Source organism: Helicoverpa zea, chromosome 26 (assembly GCF_022581195.2).
Source record: "Helicoverpa zea isolate HzStark_Cry1AcR chromosome 26, ilHelZeax1.1, whole genome shotgun sequence".
Taxonomy (NCBI): Eukaryota; Metazoa; Arthropoda; class Insecta; order Lepidoptera; family Noctuidae; genus Helicoverpa; species Helicoverpa zea.
Window position 1 is genome coordinate 6,751,232 of NC_061477.1, and position 19,962 is coordinate 6,771,193.

General features: G+C 35.9%; 1 protein-coding gene across 2 annotated transcripts; it reads right to left on the reverse strand.

The window, feature by feature from the left end:
- Window positions 1-366: 366 nt before the first annotated feature.
- Window positions 367-17,971, reverse strand: LOC124643140. 2 transcript variants are annotated; one of them, XM_047182008.1, is made up of 9 exons: window positions 17,790-17,971; window positions 13,322-13,442; window positions 7,024-7,327; window positions 5,830-5,928; window positions 5,204-5,386; window positions 4,083-4,892; window positions 2,686-2,772; window positions 2,281-2,349; window positions 367-1,559 (listed from the first exon to the last, which is right to left on the reverse strand). In XM_047182008.1, exons 2-9 carry the CDS (start codon window positions 13,426-13,428, stop codon window positions 441-443), a joined length of 2,778 nt encoding a protein of 925 aa, XP_047037964.1. In that variant the 5' UTR covers window positions 13,429-13,442; window positions 17,790-17,971; the 3' UTR covers window positions 367-440. The 2 variants fall into 2 exon arrangements, with proteins under 2 accessions (XP_047037964.1, XP_047037965.1); XM_047182009.1 differs by lacking the exon at window positions 5,204-5,386 and having other exon boundaries at window positions 17,790-17,970.
- Between the last annotated feature and the right edge of the window lie 1,991 nt (window positions 17,972-19,962).

A 19,962-nucleotide genomic window follows, 5' to 3' on the forward strand; every position in this document is an offset into this window, starting at 1 on the left:
GCAACTTCGCGAAGCTAAGCTTCGCGGACCACTTGGAATGCCTCCAGGGACCACCAGTGGTCCGCGGACCACCGGTTAAGAACCACTGTTATAGACAGACGATGTTTATGGAGAAAGAATTTGGCAGATCTTGAAAAAACTGTTTAGGGTTAAGAAGTTCTTTTTTTTGCGTGAAATAGTATGTTCTGTAGGTTAAATCAACTGAAATGGTAACTGTTGTGTATAAAAGCTATTATCGTGATATTTCGTAGCTGGCTTGTTGAAATCCGATAGGCATTCGATTCATGCTTACCTACCATTCATTTTCAAATAACCCCGTGATGGAAAAGATGGTTAGGTAAAGGATGATGAAAGAAAAACAATTAATAAACTTCAACTAAACTTTAATATACAAAAATAAATTATATACATCCTAAAAACTAAAGTCGACTTTTTATATTTTACTTATATGATAAATACTTATTAATCTTATTGATAAACTGATGTGACAAAACAGGTTTACTAGCTAAGTTTATTTGGTGTTTCAAATTGGCGATAGTAGACAGTAAATAACTTTTAGGCGTTGTCGGAGATACCGTAGAAAAAGAATAAGGTGTAGGAGTAACAATATTCTTAATGTTAGTGTACAAATTAGTTTTTTTCGGTGTTATTTCAACAACTTCAACTGGTGTTACATCGTAGAGAGGTCTAGCAGTAGTAGCGATAGAAGGCGAATTTCTACGACCGTTGGGATTGGTAACAAAAAGATCTTTTAAGTCATCATAAGATGGTACAACATTTGTTTTTGCATCCTGGTTACCGAAAGCAGAGAATTTGCTCTTATGAGGCTGATAAGGGTCATTGAGTTCCGAAGAATAATCCATAAGCTCTTTAGACGGTAATTCCTGAGAGAATTTGAAATAATCTTCATCTTTAGTCCTTGGCGCTTTGTCGTTTCTTTCAATGAATTTCTCATTATAATGTTCTAAATATTCGTTATTGTTATCAGTCAAACCACCACTTCCATTGTCATTGATACTTACTTTAGTTGCATCCACGTAAGTACTTTTAGTTTGATAGTTATTAATGTAGGGTTGGTAATCATTTTTGTTTGCATAATCATTGATTGTTTCAAAGTTTTTGTCATGATTACCATAAATATCGTTTAGAGGATTACTGTAGGCAGTAGGTTTGGGCAATTCTGGTATATTTATACCTTTATTATTCCGTAAGTGTTGACGTATATATTCTTCGTTTTCTAATGAATCTGTATCGACTGCTTGGTCGTTATATGGAGGATTAGTATGTTTGTATGTGGTTGGCAGATTATGGGTTTTATATTGATTTTCTTTGCTTACATCAATGTCGATACTATTATCTTGGTTGTGTTGTTCATCGTATCTGACATCAGCTTTATATCCATTTTCGTCAGCTGTGTATGAAACTATTTGCATGCGTCCGTCTGGTAGTCGAACTCTATACTCTCCGTTGGTAGCTGATCCTGTGCTCTGCTGAGAGTGAGAGAAGTCGTCACCAGTTTTGTGGTCTTTCACTGTGTAGGAGAAGGCGTAGTTTTCACCCTGAAAGAGAAGTGTTACATGTTATTTTTGTTGAAACATAGTGTTAATTGAACCTGTTACTTATAAAGATTGGGTCTTTGAGTAGTTAGGTTCAAATTCGGGGATAAAAAATAGTGTCTCATGTGGTAAAAGTTCCTAATTCTTCCAAGTTCCAAATTATCAAGTAACATTCTTCTGGTCTAGACAGTTTAACTTTCATCCAGCTAAACATAATTATAAGGTCATTTAAAGCGGTACTGCAGAAAAAATCATATTCTAACTTTTGCCCAGCTACCATTGCCACGTCAATGCCTAGATTTTTATTTGAAACACGAAGTTGGCGTATTGCCCACCTGCTGCATCAGAGCAATTGATTTACGAACAGCCATATCGATAGAATTCTTTTCTTATACAAATATAATGGCTAGGCTTAGGGCTATTGTAAAAATGTATTTTTTTGCTCGAATAAAGGATACTTGGATGAGTTGTGTACTGTTTTTGATCTGTCGTGCAGTTCGGTGTTAATCTACATATTATGATAAGTACCGAATAGTTTGAAGAGGATTTTTTGAGAATTGAAACGAAACGAAACCGATTTGAAAAAAAAAAACATTGGAAGCTACACCACGGGTGACAGGCTATATTTTATCCAGGTACGGGAATTAGTTTCTATAGGACACGGGTACAATATTGGACGATTTGGTATAGGCCACATAGTTTCAAATAGAGGTGTTAAACTTACATGATTAAATTCTTTACTGTGGTCATGGTCACCCTCATTTGTTGGGTAGTTATAGTGGTGTGGAGATTCCTGAAAACAAAATACAATTATTCTGAATGCATATTTTGGTGGTGGGTGGTGGGTATGTGTGATGTTAAAAGGGCTAATTTATCTAAAGGGCTAATAATCCTCTTTTGATTTAAAAGCAATTGTCAATTTATAACCGGTCAATATTATGTTTTGCTGTCTGTTATAGTGCTGAAATATCATAATTTTGCCTCTTTAAATCGTATTTATTCATCATCATTCACGGTTGGAAATTGCTTCCTTTGAAGGGCTTGTCTTGCTATACCGTTAGGCTATATACTTAATGTTAGTAGTTTTTATAGTAGTACCTATAGATATAGTATTTAATTCTGTATCTACCTTGTATTTGCTGTTAGTTTGCTGAGATGAGTATCTATTCTGATGGCCGCCACCCGTCACCCCGTACAGTGGTTGTACATTTCGTTGCTGTGAAAGAAAGTTATATTTTTAAGTAATTTAAAAAAGTATTTGGTGATTCAAACCTTCTAGAAGATACAAATTATGCTATGAGATGTCATGGAGAAGGATTGGCATGGTAGAAATATATATGCTGGCTATAATAATTGGGACATAGAGAACTGTCGAAAAGTTTCTATAATTTACCGGCCAGACCCGATTTCAGTACAAAATAGTTTTGGCTAGGCCACACAAGTTCTATCTATATGCAATAGGAGTACTTAGATAGCTAAGTACAAAAAAAATTGTAAAGTTGATAATATAAACTAGTTTTAGTCTAGGTTAAACTAGTTGATCCTAAAATCAAGTTTTGCTGGTAACGTAAACACCAAAACAGTTTTGAAACCTGAAAAGAAGTTGCAATGATATGCTTAAAAAGACAATTAATAGCTCCAAATGACATTAACACCCGAATCTCTAGTTACAAAACTACACAACCAACAATTGAATACCCCAAAAACATAAACACAACTAGCAGATTAATCACCAATAACCAGCCGCTGCGAACCGTTTACAATGATCCCCATGTTATCCCGGATAAACAGGCACACCTGTTTCTGTCCACGGGTAACAATAGACGGTATAATCAATCACCAGCCTTGTGCTAGTGAATACAGAAAAAATAATATCACGGATTCATTTTCTTGGGTGGCTGCGAAGTTCGCGGACGGCGATTTTGCTAAGAAAATGTACCTTTAAAAATCGGACACAGGATCAGCATGGCGATCCAACGAGGTAATGCTGCCAGCGTGTTGGGCACGCTCCCAGTCGACAGCGATGGGTATGAATTTTTTGATACTTTTTTTTTGTTTTTACATGGATAGTTTTTATCTATATTGTAATATGTAAATATTTATGTACTTAAATAAACAAAAAAAAAAAATTAAAATGTTCAAAATATAATTTGGAAGAGCTATTCAAATATTATGAATTCTCTAATTTTAAGCTGGTGATAAGAAACAAAGATTAAAAGAAACTGTAAATTAAGGTACTGGTTTAAATGATTCATGTGAACATAATGATGATGATTAATTCATTGATAATAAAGTAAAATATATAATAATTAAAATAAAATAATTTAGAATTCCTTTTGTTAATGATAAAGAAAATTCTAAACCAAGTGGGATAATTGCTACAGTTGATGATTATCCATTTGTTGATACAGTGAATGCTGACCCGAGTTGGATGATGATAATGATCTGAATGATCAAGGATCCAAAAAAATCCAGAAAAAGATATGATACCCAGATAGATTAATGATGTCAAATAGTTATAAAAACCTGCAGCATTTCCCCAGTTTCTGGATTGTAAAATGGTTTCTTTGGAATCCTTTCTGTATGGGCTTCAGTTTGCCTCAACATTTCAAGAATACGAGGAGTAGTCCTTTCAACCTTCTCAGGGTTCTGAGGTTTTTTCTCACTCAGAATATTATCCAGAAAGTCTATGCTTTCCATAGATTTAATTCTGGGTAAATCTTTAAGTTTCTCACTACTTTGCTGTTCAGGACTATGGGAAGGCCTTCTTCTAAGAAATATTTCTTCATTATCTGTATCTGCCAGTCTTTGCCAAACATTGCGATTTGGGACTCTTTCCCTATATTCTCTTGATCCTCGCATATTATACATACTGTCCTGAGGCCGTAGTTTCCCATAATGGCTGATCTTATTCTCTATGCTTAACACAGGTCTTATTCTAAGAGGCTGTGGATTGCCTGAAGGCATTCTTCTATAATTTCTAACATATGTATCGGGGTTTGTTTTGGAAAATTCCAGGCTATTGCCGCCGAGTTTGTCATTGTTTCGATTGAGTTTCTCATAGCTTCGACTTCTTCCTAAAATGTGATCTTTGTATTCAATAAAATTTCTTGTCGTATCAACAGTGTTATTGTCTTTATTTCTTTCTTGATTATTATATGTTTTAATTTTATCAGGATCGCGTATAGGTCTCGCTAGAACATCTCTGTCGCTAGCAATGTGTGGGTGTTCTCTCCTGTTCATATTTCTTCTTCTATAATGATAGTGATGATGATATTGAGGCCTCCTGTAGAGAATTCTTCTTCTGTTTTCTACATTAGATTTTCTTCGAGTATCCTTGTAAATAAAACGATAATATTGAAGTGGTTTCTATAAAGGTAATTTGGAATAGGTACGTCAACGATTTAAAAGCTGTCAATGAGTAAACGTAAACATTACCTATATTTAGTACGTTTTGGACACTTATCATTGAGTGAAAAGTGTGCCTTTTTTTTGTAAAATATTTTTTTATGTGATGGTTTATTGCAAAAATTTATATCGAAATACATAAAAAGTTAGAGTATCAATACATTTTACAGGGAGCTAGGAATCCAAATTGTTTTAGAAAAAGGGAAGTTTAAAGTTACAGTTACAACAAGAACTTTTACCATATAATCCATATCGTTATCAAGAGCTTCAAAACTATGTTCTACGGCATGATGAATACGATGGTCACCGTCTTCGTAATAATAAAATTCTCTACTGTAAGGACTGTGGTAATATCGTATTTCTCTGCTTTTCACTTCATTATCGTGAATTGTTTTTCTTGCGTTAGGGTTTGGTTCATAGTCCTATTTTGAAGAAAATTGTATTAATACATGTACGCTGCACAACTGGCTTTTGTTACTGTCTGCTTGGAAGGGAAGACTAGAAGAATTATGTTGTGTCCATGCTGCACGTTGGTTTTGCTTTAAAACCTGTGATAGTTTCAAGTCTGCCTAATGATTCCGGGAAATTGCTCCAAAGTTCAGAAACTACATAATAATAATAAATAATTTCACGTTTAATTATTTTAGTTTAGTCATATCATCATCAGTCTCGCTACCTAATTCAGTTAATGGGCTCCTTTTTGTTAGGACTTGTTTTGTCAGACTTTATGCCTTCTGAGCACTAGTAACGACTGCCAAAGATATACAAATTAATGATATCCAGAACCCACTATTTAAAAGCGCCTCTCTGTATCTGTTGGTAAATTAGACTAGCACCTAAAAAGTATCAGAAATTATGAATGAACCTGTTCATATCTTCTCTGTCGTAGCGGACGCTCCCAAGCATATGTTTTTCTTCTGTGAAGACTTTCTCTTTTCGGATGAATCGGTTCCATCCAATGTTTCTGATAATATTAACACAAGACTGTTTGAAAAATATTAATTAATTTCAATATGTAATTTAAAAAATATAGAACAACACCATGTTAAGACGAATTAAGTTTTAAAGAAATGTAGACTACCATCATCTGCCGAGCCTTTTCCCAACTATGTTGGGGTCGGTTTCCAGTCTAACTGAATGCAGCTGAGTACCAGTGTTTTACAAAAAGCGACTGGCTGTCTGACCTCCTCAACCCAGTTACGCTTACTGGCTTCTGACTGCCCGTAACGACTGCCAAGGATGTTAAATGATAATCGGGACCTACAGATGTGCCCTCCGAAACACACGAAAGAATTATAGACTGTGTAGTACATTATTAAGGTTCATTATCGCTTGGGTAGGATAAATAAAATATAGTCTTGTAATTCGCGTGTTTTCTAGCCCCACACTAGAGCTAGAACTAAGAAAAGATGGCGAGTCACCGCGAGCAAAGAATAGGCACAAATATGAGTCGGCCTAAATGCCCACTGGCCTATTCTTGTCATTATTAAATGGAAAATATCTTTCGTTATCTGATATCTATCGACTACAGAAGTATTGTTTAGAAGTTTAACTTTGAATTAATTCGGCTTCAGTATTAAATACTCGATAACTCTGTTTTTAGGTAACTGAAAATAAAGTTGGTGAAGATGGTTTTATTATTTAAAAACTTGGAGAATAGGTATGACAGGTACCTACATATTTTGCGAAATTTATAAATGCTATTTTAGGAGTTAAGTTAAACTATATTTCAGGCAATATTAGCGGAAAAGTGTTGACTCGATTCATATGTAGATTTAATTATACACACAGATATAGCTAAAGATATAGAAATATGTACACAACTAATTTAATTAGGACAATATTATTATTTTTTTTTAAATTTAATTTTAAAACAATATTGAAAGTATTTATTGTTTTAGATCATCTTTAACTGTACTTTACGTGTGGTCAGGTTCAACCATACTTCAACATACAATCTCAATTTAAAAAACTCTCCTATAATTACCAAAATACACAGAAAATACATACTAAGGAATAATTAAGTAAAAAAATAAATAAGTGTGCAGGTATCCCTTACCTCATAATCATTATAAAAATCATCCCTTTGTCCACCAGCCGGATTCCCATAATCCAACTTGGAAAGTCCATAATCATACACAGGAGTAGCCGTCGCCACATTGTACGTGAACGGCTTATAATTCTTGTTCCTCGCCAGGAATTCAGGCTTGAAAGACACCTGGTGGAACTGGGACTGTGCTGTCAGAGTGTTGTTAGGGTTCAGCTCGCTCCTGGCTATGGACTCGCTGAGGGGTCGTGAGGTCACGATGAGAGGGGTCGGAGGAGGCGGTGGCGCGTCGTTTGGGAAGAGTATTGGTCCTTTTCTGGAATTGAAAGTGTTTATAGATATAATAGATAGAATTTTCTTTGTTGTACACTAATAGGACAAAGGAGTATGTATCTTATAACCTTTACATTAGATTGATATTCTAATAATATTGCATTGTCGCCTAGGTAACATTATGACTGCAGAATTGCAAGTTATTCTGACTATTCGAAGTGTTTCTAATTTGAGTAGTAAGATTTCATTACAGCCACAAACATCGGTGAAAGTAAATAAAAGCTTGCAGCATACTTTCGTCGGCTGATAGTTAGATCGGACTTATAAAATCGGTAGGTAGATGAATGGTAGCGTACAGATATAACGAATCAGGTATCCCGTGGTATCAGACTGCCCGCGCCGTTTGACAAGGTTCATCTTCAAAAAAGAAACTGTCAGTTAACTAACTAACCTTTGGTCCAACTATTGAATAGTGAACCTCTACAGACACCTACTTCAAATAGTTATTTGTAGGTTTGTGTTTGTTCTGTTGGTAGTAAATCCAAACCAATCAAGTTTTATTTACATGTCACACAAATAAAACGCGTACTACTAATCGCCCCGACTTTTCCTCTCCCATGAACGATACTACAAGAAATAATTGCGGACTAATGCGAAATCAATACTGCAGCTATCTGGTTTAACCGATGGCTTTAACTTAAGAGTATTTAAATAATTGGAACCGTCTTGAGAACAAATCTCTATGTAAAAAACTTCAAATGATCTCTCCGGCTGTGGGTGCAGTGTGAGTATCAGACTCTTACTGATTAAAAAGAACTTCTTCTTCTTTCTTTTAAAAAGAGTTTTCAATTGCAAAGAGCTTTTATAGGCCTATTTGAAATAAAAAAAAATACTTTGACTTTGAAAACCCACCATGTTTCTTCTGGAGCCCACAGTATACCAGGGCCGCGGTAACTCATGCGAACAATCCCACACAAACAAATAATGATAGCACACTTATACACTTTTGGCCTCATTATTACACATTACAAAATTGACAAACACAATCATAATCATGAGTGAAACATTTACGGTGCGTCCTACATGAGAGATCTGGATGCGAACGCGAAGCGACGCAGCGCAACAGGACAACAACTAACAGTCGATTTCGGAGTAGATCGGTACGGTGCAGCGTACGTCCATCAATTCGCTTTGCATTCGCATTTATTCATATCGCACCCTAACATACGACAACGAGCGGCGCTTTCATATCTTTGCCAGAGTGTAAGGCGAAGGCGTCTCCAGTTGTCATATGGTCTAAGAGTTTAACCGATGGCTTTAACCGTTCGATTTAAACTTAGCGAGTTAAAGCTAACGACTTCTTATGTTCCGCCTCTGTTATATTTCTAGGTTCATTTGTGAAAAACGTTTAATTAAAAATCTTGAGGTTGGGTCGAATCACAGCCGGGTTTAGAAATGTAATTTTAATTTTCTACTGTTTTTACAGAAATAGAAAATGTGTAAGTTGCTAAGAACGTACCGTTATATTAACCGGTCGTGGTCAATTGCTTTTTGTCACTCGTGTATATTAACGCCTGTTTGAACCGAGCATTGCTGCGTGGAAATATATCGAACGGAAAATCCGCTAGTGTGAAAACGCTCTAAGATGTTACTCGAGGTGTCTTGGTTAAGGAGGCCTGTTCTTCTCATTACTTAACGTACTTAATATGTGATTGCATTGTTTAAAAATATTTAATCTACAGGAATGAATTTTAAGCAGTGCGCAAAAAAACCTGGTAGTCCAGAATCGTTAACAGAACATATCTGCATCATCAGTAAAAAAAAATTGTCATTCTTTTGTCCGCCCTAAAATCTGCAAAATATGGATACCAACTATTCTTACGCGCGCCGAGCGGAGCTCCGTCAGTAAACCGGTTTCGCGTTGTCGCCGTGCATACTATGACGACTGTGACCGTACTATCGGTTACAAAATAAACATCTTTCGATATCAATAACTTTTCTTTTTTGTACTAAATTACTACAAAATAAAAATATACGTATCTATAAAACTTATTTAACTATAAGTTGACAAAGTTTGCGCACTGAATAAAATTCATTCCTGTATGATGATGATGATGATGATGATGTCCTCCTAGCCGATTATTGGCTACGGCGGCTGTTCTCATATAAGGAGATTAGCCAACTACGCAGGACATATTATAGTGCACGAGCATTTGCGCAGACACAGGTGCACTCACTATTCCTTAACTCTCATAGCCCGATGGGACGGTAATCCGACACGACCGGAGAGAGATCAGGCGCAGGACCGACATTTACGTGCTCTCCGATGCACGGGTGTATCAATCACCAGCTTCTAGGCTCCGGGCTGCTTTGTGAAAGTCTTCTAAAACCCACAAAGCGATTTCGGCCCGACTCGGGAATTGAACCCGAATTCACTCGACTCGGAAACTCGGGACTCGGGAATTCCTGTATACTAGTATAATAAAACGATTTTTTTTCTAAAAGATCCGAAACTACTGAATCGATTTGTAAAATTTTAGTAATACATATTTTACCCACGGGACGTATGTGAAACTTCGGGAAAACGGCTTGTATACATTAAATCCATAGTTATGAAAGAATATTTCACAATATACCATAGTGCACGAGCCACGTCACGAGCACAAATATAAAAAGCACTTATAAATTACTTAATCAAAACAGGAAAACCTTTTATATCTCCCAAAATAGTAAGGACTGTTTATAAAGGACATACTGACCATTACTTAAAACTACATTAGGAGAGAAAAATCTATTTTCGGACATCGATTCTAAGATTGGTCTCCCAAACCATTAGAATAGGTCGTTAAATAAATACGGGGTACCCTATTTTTTGCCACACAGTGTAATGCCTAGAAAGATTCCTTGGTTTCACTCGTATCCTAAAAAAATATGTTCATGTTTCGTTAATCAATATTGGTAAAGGTACATTTCATCGGAGAGCACGTTAATGTCGCTCCTGCGCCTGATCTCTCTCCGGTCGTGTCGCATTGCCGTCCTATTGGACTATGAGAGTGAAGGAATAGTGAGAGCACCTGTGTCCAAGCAAATATGCGTGCACTATAATATTTCCTGCGCAGCTGGCTGATCTCCTTAAATGAAAACAGCCACCGCGACGTCTTACTATTACGTTTTCAATACTCAACTGCCAACTGCAAAGACTGCATGAAGTCGACCGCAGCTGCACTACTGGTTTGCATGTGTTTACATGAAAGCGTTTTGGATTGAAGCGGCAGCACCACGTGCAGTTGTTCTCAGATGTCGACTGATTTCATGCAGTCGCTGCAAGTGCGGTCGGCAGTTGCAGTCGGCAGCTACCTTTCGAAACGAACCTTAAGAAACATCAAATTTGCAAAAAAGCCCTTAGTAAGTTCGAAATGCAATCTCTCTATCATTAGGATTTTTTTTTAGTTTGCAACTGACTAGTTATAAAATACTGCTTGTCACTGTTTTTCTCTGTTCGTTTTACAAAACCTTATTTAAATTGGTCATTGCTTAACTTTCTTAATAGTCTACGAGTGCATGGTTGTTGGTAACAGCTAGGCTAAGTTTTGTTTGAATCACACCATGTAATATCATAAACTTGATTTACATCAGACATGCTTTTTACCCGATGGCGGGAAGAAGTCCCTCCGAGATGCAATTAGAACTGCGGGGAACAGCCATCCAAACTAATATTACACCTAAATGCGAAAATAACTCTGTCTGTCTTTTCTACACGCCTAAACTATAAAACTACTGAACCGATTTGTGTAATATTTGGTACAGACATAGTCTGGAACTTGAGAAAGGACGTAGGATAGTTTTTATTACAAAAAATAAAATTTAGTCCGGACATACAGCGGCAACTATCCCGCGAGTTCGGGAACATATGGGTAAAACCACAAATCTGCCGGAAGTCACTATTCCACGCGAACGAAGTCGCGGGTTTTGCTAGTTTCTTATACAAGGTGTTGATTTGCATTTGTGCCATACTTCAGGAGGAGGACATAAAATACGTAAATAATCGATTGGAATTACAGTAGACGGGAAATAGCTAATATGCACTGTTTTTTTTGTCATTGTAATGTCGTAGTATTTCAGAAGTAATCCAATTTTATGAATGAAATTAATGAATAATCGTTGCGTATGCGTTGTGTTCGCGTTTGCGTGAGGGAGCAGCACGGTTTTGAGGCCAGTAACATACGCGCCGAGTTTGAAAACGGGTAGGTGACATTGACGAAATTCCGAAAAAAAATTAAAATCAAAAATTTTCGTACCAATTTTTTTGTTGATTTGGGTTGAGAATCATTAGTATAATCACGTCCTTGACTATGGCACGCATGCAAATCAACAGCTTGTATAGTAAACATACAAGTATCTACTTATGTAGGTACTTTTCTGCGTTTATACATACCTAGTTGTTTTTCATGCCAAAAGTGTGTAATTATCTAGACAACAATCTAGCCAGCCCTTCGCTTAGCTAAAGTGTGAAAACAATAGCAGCGATACTTTTTATACGCATTGCTGGGAAAATGCTGTCTGAAGAATGACTGCCTACGTACTACCTTCTTATAATGTTAGCTGTGAGAAAATGCTTCCTAATCATAGGGCTTACCTTGAAGGGTATAATAGGTAACTTTTTTTTTTAGCCTTATACAAGTAGTGTCAAATTCCTATTTCTGGTACCTATTTTATCTTAACTTTTATAATATCTTTATCTTAACTTTTCTAAATTATACCAATGTACGTAAGTACCCATATTTTGGAAAGTAATGACTGAGTATTTACTCAGGAAAATATCTTGAGAAAACCTGGACTTGTCTGAAATTAATAGTCCGCCTTGAGCAAACGTGGTGATTAATGAACATTCCTTCTCTGGATGAGAAGAGACCTGAACCCTGCATTAGAAAAGTTAAAAAGCCGTTGATGATGATTGTTATTCTTGATGCTCAATTTGCAATAGTAACTCGACCTATTCACTTTAGGTACTATCCCGTAGCTTAAGTGCGATTGTCATCTCCGGTTCTAGTCGTGGGTCGATCTAAAAATGGCGATGTTTGAAAGAAAATTTCACAAAGAAGCCACGTGGTAGGTGCACTGAACCGTGTGATAATCACCTAAGAAACGAACTTATATAGGCACCTAATCATTGTTATAAAATTCTATTCTATTCAGAAACACGTGCTGAGGTATTTAGCCTACCTTATATAACAGTGTTTAATTAAAATATGACTTTATCATCATAATAATTCTCGGTTTTGCGTAATTACTTATAGTTTATTTAATAAATTTTGCTCTTGTTTGATGAATAGCAGAGATTCTTGTGAAGATCATGCTGGGAAGTTAAATCTAGGAATTACTGATGCAAAACATTGATTTATTTGGATGAGTCTGTGTAAAAGGTATTTTAAAACATCTGCCTGTTCCCAACTATACACCTCCACGCCACCCAAAGGTAGACTGGTAGAGAACGCCTAAGGCGTTAAGTCCGCCATTGCACTGTATGTACAGGAAGCATTTAAATAAATGAATAAACTATATTGAGATGAGCTTGGCCTTTAAGGCCTATTCAGACCTAGATAAGCAGTATTCGCTACCGTCTGCGGCAGAGAAAACCCTGTGGGTATGTGGTAATATTACTGTTCAGACCTAAGCGGTATTCGCTACCATCTGCGGCAGGGAAAACCCAGTGGGTATGCGATAATATTACTGTTCATGTTCGGGATGCATGCCGCTGCTCCCGCGCGGTATGTACTTCTACCCGCAGCGGCACTGATTATCGCTCAGGTTGCTTTAGCCGCGGTACTTGATACTGAATACCTGAGCGAAACCCGCGCGGTATGTACCTCTACCCACAGCGGCAGCGAATATCACTCAGGTTTGAATAGGCCTTAACTGGATGCAGCTGGGTATTACAACTCATTATTAGACACCAAAAATACTTGTAGAAGGTGATTGCTCAACAAATGAATTTTCTTTCTTTATTCTCTCTTTTCATTCTTTCTTTGAAACTTACTTGGCATTCTTATGTGGAACGAACTGAACAGCGTTGAAGAGAGGTCTGGGGCTGGTGCCTTCCTGACTCCTCACTCCTGGCAGCAAGAGAAGTAGGAAGAGGATCATGTTGCTGTAGGTATCTGTAACAAGGGATAATGGGATTGGTTAACGGCTGTTCCTAATATTGTATCTATATGTTGTTTTAATTACTAGAGATAGATGTTTGACACTTCTTCCTGCTAATATTATAAATGTGAAAGTTTGTGAGAATGTATGGATGTATGTTTGTTACTCCTTCACGCAAAAAAAGCTTTAGCGATTTGGTTGAAATTTGGTATGTAGGTAGGTGATACCCTGGATTAACACATAGGCTACTTTTCATCAACACACCATGTGGGCGAAGCCGCTGGCGGAAGTTAGTGTAGAATATTGGAGCTAGCCGTTAATGGTAGCAGTCAAAAGCCCTCAGATGAGTTGCTGCTTCTCCCAAGTTGAGAAGATTCGCCCAACATCATTACTTTTCTCCTAAAACTGAACATGGTGGGTTTTAGTCAGTAAAAGTCTGACACTCCCTCACGCTACACCCACAGCCGGAGAGGGGTCTTTGATGATTTCCCACAAGCCTTTTTTGTATAAATAATATTTCGTATCGTTGGGCGAAGAAGTTTCATCACAGCATCCAGTGTCTTTAATTCTCATAGAATCAAAAATTCAGTGAAAAAGATAGTTCAAATAACACAGTAAATAACTCTTGCTTCAATAGTTAATAAATTCACAGTTACACAACAGTTAGCTCTAATTTTCACATAGTTAACTATCATTGTTAAGCTTGCAGGTTTTTACTTAATACTTAGATTACGTTATAGTGAGATAAACCAATAAACTTTGTTGAGGCGTGTGAATGTAGTTAAAATTTAACTATTACGGTTAAGTGATGAAAATAATTTTAACTTATGACGTTATTGGTAGTTCTGATAACCTGTCTTATGTTACTCGGTAAAAGGGTTGTGGAGGTCAGATAGTCAGTAGCTCCTTGTAAAACACTGGTACTTAGCTGCACCGGTTAGACTGGAAGCCGAACCTTTTTTTTTTTTTTTTTCCGACGTCAAAAATCATCAAATGACCCCTCCCGCTGTGGGTTAGCAGCGGTGAGGGAGTGTCAGACTCTTACTGACTAAAAACCGTCGTGTTCCGTCATAGGCCTTTTATGGACCAGGGCCGCGGTATCTCTTTCGAACAACCCGCAGCCCCGGCAGGCCTTGGCCCTGCTGGGCCCCGCTGGGGTTGCTGACATCTCTTTGAGGAGCGCGTGGAACAACGCGCGCCGTCGACATGGGTCTGTCGTCTAAGTAGACAGAGGGACGATGAGCCACCCGAACTCACCGCCCACAGACCCATGGAAGCCGAACCTAACATGGATCGAAAAAAAATGGCTTCGCAGATTTTGATATAAACAGTAATTTTATCTTTTTTAGAAATAGTCCTATACTTATCTCATTTCAAGAATATATTCGAATTGAGACAGAAGTTTCTATAGATACATCAAATACGGATATGAAAATTGTGACTTGCCCTCAAGCCTAAATCACAGATCCAAGCAACCATGATATTTAGCAACCACATTACCTGATCACGGTCTCGATCAGTATTAGTAGGTCTATTTATTTCCATAAATCAGGAGACCTTAATGAGGGTCAGAATAAAATGACCCCAAATTAAATTGTAAGGGTTGAGGTCTGATGGTTGAACAAATGGTAGACCTATATGTAGTGTAGTTTCTAGTTGGAACTATTTTTAGAAACGGTTCTTAGCTTGTTTGGTTGTTTTGTTTTTAAATTAGTGTTATCTTGACAAAAGTTATAAAAGGGGAAAAAAGGAAAAAATCTTTTTGTTTGTTCCCCTCGGCTCCACCCACATCTCGAAGGAACAACTTCCCACACGCGGATAAAAGTAGCCTATGTCCTTTCTCAGGTCTTAGATGTTCAATTGTTTTGGAGGTAGATACTTTCGCGTTTATGATATTACTCGTACTAAAGATTGCATTCTGCCTATCTGATTATAACGTCTTGCCCACGTGAGACGACAGGTAAGTTATGTAATTAAAATCCATCTAATCACTAATTTACATACAATTGACCCAAAACTAAACCCCGTCAATAGTAACTTCGTCCCAATCAATCTAAAACAATGCAAAGTTATCTTGATTCATGGCGCTTGCGAACTCGTGTCACACATATCCGCCATATTGGCGTTGTCATGGCAACCCGATTGTTTCCCGCGCTCCGTGCGAACGCCCGCCATTTGCATGCGTGGCTATTGTTGAGATTTTTGATGAATGAAAAGAAATATTTACTGGTTTTGTACTAGATAATAGCTTCAAGAGTGTTTTGAAATTGTTTTTACGTGGGATTAGATCGAAGTTTTTTTTTCAATATGGCGTTTTGTGTAACGTAGTTAAGTGCCTACGTCAAACCGTCGAGATGAAGTTGATAGACATTTTCTTAAAGATATTTTATTAACACATGGAACCTAGCTTCATAATTATAAAAACATTTTCTCTTTTTATACAACTAGGTATAAATATCCTCGTAACACTTAGTAATTGTAATGAAAAAATACGTTAGTTTAACATAATATTTTCATATTTCTTGTAAGTAGCCAACTTATTGGGATTTTTATGACAATTAAAAAATCCCTACTGATATTATAAATGAGAAATGAACTCTGTTTTTCTTGTTTCCCGTAAAACTACATAACAAAGATCTGACATAAAAATCAAAATTGATTCAAACAGCCACAAAAACAAGATAAAACAAACATTTCTTCGTAATCCCACAGCGTTGAATCCATAGAGTTCTGAGAATAGAAGAAAACACGCCATAAGCGATGGTTATCAATAAGTAGTGTGGGAAATGGGTAACTGTTACATCTTGTGTTAACTAACTAACTATCTATCTAATTAGTTTGTTACGTTCGTTCATGCAATTGGTGAATGCTAAGTATTTAGCACTTTGAATTCGGTTGCTTTTTGTTTCAGTCTTAAATTACCTATGAGATCATTTTGTAATCTAAGCCGTCTGTTTGTTGTTTGTAATCTGATGGATCCGAAACTAATGAACGATTTGAAAAAAAAAACTTTCACTGTTGGCCTACGTCACTCAGGGATGTGATTTAGGATATATTTTATCCGGATATGGAGAAGAAGTGCATCCGGGAGATCAGAGAGAGAAGAGAGATACAGCTACATAGTAATTCAATATTAGTTAAAGGGCAGCATTGGAATCGAACCTGTATGTACACAACTCATTTACTACAAAAATGGGCCAAAACCAGACCAAATGTTTTGAAAAAAGTAACATCCCAAAATTCGTAATGAAACGGGCATTCATGGCAACAATATTTACGAGCTGCGTGAACACCCTGTATATCGTAAAACAAACACGCTCTATATAGGGCTCAGGGGTGCTATCGTTTTACTGGTGATATTTATGAATGTAGCTCAGAGGTGGTATAGCTAGCTATTTTGAAGGTCTAGATTTTTCTGGTCACAAATTCTGGTAATTTCCGAATAATTTTGGTATTTTTTTTACTAAAGAGATATGAAGAAAAGTATTTAGGTACTGAAATCGATAGTATATATTATACAGTGGAAGACTTTGTTTGAACGCGCTAATCTCAGAAACTGGCCCGGTTTGAAAATATTATTTCAGTGTTAGATAGCCCATTAATAGAAAAAAGCTATAAGCAATTTTTATTCAGGTGCGCGGAGTAGTTCCCATTGGACGCGATTAAAACTGTTGGCATACTGGAATCATGACTGGAGTTTCTTCGTAACCTAATACCACTTGGTAAAACTGGTTGTCACACTTACTAGCTCTGACTACCCGTAACGACTGCCAAAGACGTCCAATGACCGCCGGGACCTACAGTTTAACGTGCCCTACGAAACTCAGTCATTAGTGTCCTATATATACTTAGAAAGACAGAAACACTTACTCGTACTTGGAAAAATAAAAAACAAATAATAAATAGTAAGTTATAAAATAACCCGGTAGCAGTGTAAAGTCGGGTTAGCAGGGAAATGAGTGTGGGTCTGCTCTCCCGTTATTTATTAGGTTAGCACGGTTCAGATGTAGGCAGGGAGTCAGGGGGATGTTTTCTAGTTTTTAATTGTTTGACAGATTTATAAAAAAATAAAAATATAAACCCTTTTTTATCGACTTCAAAAGATGGAATAGATTGTGAAATCAACGCAAATTGTGATGCAGTTATAAAAAATATTTAATTCATATCGTCTTATTATGAATAAAAAAATATTAGGTATGTTTATATTTCGTAGAGGTGGTTATTTTCTTTACGGTAAAGTAGAAGTTTCGAAAACACTAATCTGTTGAATTTGATTTGAATACATTGTGTTAGTTTTTCGTCACAACTTAATTTACAAATTATTCAATTAACAAATATCATTCATTAAAAAAAAAACTTACCAAAAAAATAAAATCAAACAAAATAAATCACTGGAATTACAGTTTTTTCTTTTTCACATAATCACATTCACTCACACAATAAAAACAAAAATAACAACAAAAATTATACAAATACAATAATTATTATTTTATTTAATTATTAAGTGATAGTTACACAAGTGATAACTAGGATTGTTAGTAGAAGAATGACGCTAGAGTAGAACTCACGGTTATTTATTACTAAACCGTGGTTCAAATGTAGGCCAGGAGGTAGGCTAACCTTTTCAATATTTTTTTCATAATTTTCAGTAGTTATTGTTTAATAGGATTAAAATAAAGTTCATTGTTATTGTTATTTCAAGTTACGATTAATGAGTATCTATTGAAAATTTCAAGATTTAGTTCTTAGAATATAGATTTTCTTTTATATTTGTACATATTTACATGTATTTTCTATGCTACTATTAAACATTAGGTACCTAATATGACAGCATAGATATATGTATCATTCAGTCTGATTCGATCATATTGAGTATCTTTGCCATATTTATCATTCCTGTAACACATTTAGTGTTTGTTTATTTTTATTTTTACATAATATAAATAAAACCGTTTAAAAAAAGAAAGTACACTTACCTAAAAAATAGTAAAAAATATTTATCAAAACTACTTTATATCACATTTCAATGATTACGTAATGAATATTAAGTTAAAAACATTATTTACTTTTATACATTATTTCAAATTCAATTGAATTTCGTAAAACTATTTTAAAAATAAAACTGTGGTAGCCTTATATAAGTGATAGCGTGTTATTTATTACCATAAACTATAAATGTTTTATTTGATGTACCTACAATAAAATACTATGTGTTGTGGAGTTTGTAAGCATTTTTATAATGTTTTGTTTTTCACTTCTTTTGCGTTTTAAACCTTTTATTAAAGAGAGCAGGTAATTAAATATAGGTAAGTACGGTGATAAGAAAATATTAACTTTTTTTGCACGATGAAGACTGTAGGAAGGCGACATATTAAATTATCAATTTGAGGTCCTTTATAACACATAGTAAAAAAACAAATTCCTGATCGGGAATCAAACCCGAGACCTCGTATTTATCAGTCCCACATGCATACGTGCATAGTAGACGAAGAGTGAAATTCTTTCAGTGATTTATTTTGATTAAGAAGACTCAAGCTCTTAAACTATGAAAAGTAAAGTTGCTTATTATAAGTTAGAACCTTATCGCATCGCATAGCGGACCATTGTTCGTTCATACTTTGTGGATCACAGTTGTCAAGTTAGTTTGACAGAGTACCAAGTACCTATCTACAGTTACTACAATGAGATGAGTGATGCAAAGAAGGTTTCAGGTTTTGTTTTGATGTTAATTGTTATCTTTTTATTAAAGTTTTATCAATCGATGTTTAGCATTTCAGTGAAAGTCTATGGATTATGACTGTGTATGTCCTTAACTGGATTGTAAAAAAATATAAATATTATATAATATCTTTTTAACTAAAATAAATCAAATCTTATCCTATTAGTTACTTAAATATCTTATCATTTCTCGTTAATTACCTTTGCCATTCGAAAGCGTGAACTTAGTAACTTCACAATAGTCTTTACCTTTAAACAAAACACTATTCGAACCGTCAATGGCTCCTGTCGGGGCAGCGGGATTGTTCGAAATAGTTACGGCGGCCCTGGTACATAAAGGGCTTAAGAAGGAACGTGGTGAGTTTCAGTCAGTAGGAGTTTGATACTCCCTCACGCTGCACCCACAGCGGGAGGGCTCATTTGATGATTTCCTTCATAAAAAAAGCATCAATGGAGCATCAAAGTTATTCGATGAGCTGAACTAAGTACCGATACCTACTTTAATTAGTTCTAAGATCAAAAATGTAAAAATTAGTGTATCTAATAAAGTATATCTATCTATGTATCTGGAGAATCGGGTTTATCTTTAATTTCTGCAGGACCAAAACTCGACCCCAATATACATAATATATTATGTAGTTAAGAAAAGGCTAAATTAGTAATTCTTTCATCGAGAAAGTTCAAATGTTTTGTGAAAAAAAGCGGAAACAAGTAGCTGGGCTCACGATCTGTCTGTCACGACGCACTTTGACTTTATAACCTAGTTTCTTCAATAGAGAAGAGCAGTTATTTAATATTGGAGTTAGGGTTCCTTGG

What these genes read in the sequence shown, in the direction of transcription:
- LOC124643140 (XM_047182008.1), bottom strand. Translation starts at nt 13,428, where the DNA reads ATGATCCTCTTCCTACTTCTCTTGCTGCCAGGAGTGAGGAGTCAGGAA. An exon ending in GTTCCACATAAGAATGCCAA is followed by an intron (nt 7,328 to 13,321) that starts GTAAGTTTCAAA and finishes TTTCAATTCCAG; the next exon opens with AAAAGGACCAATACTCTTCC. An exon ending in GACAGAGAAGATATGAACAG is followed by an intron (nt 5,387 to 5,829) that starts GTTCATTCATAA and finishes TCTTCAAAATAG; the next exon opens with GACTATGAACCAAACCCTAA.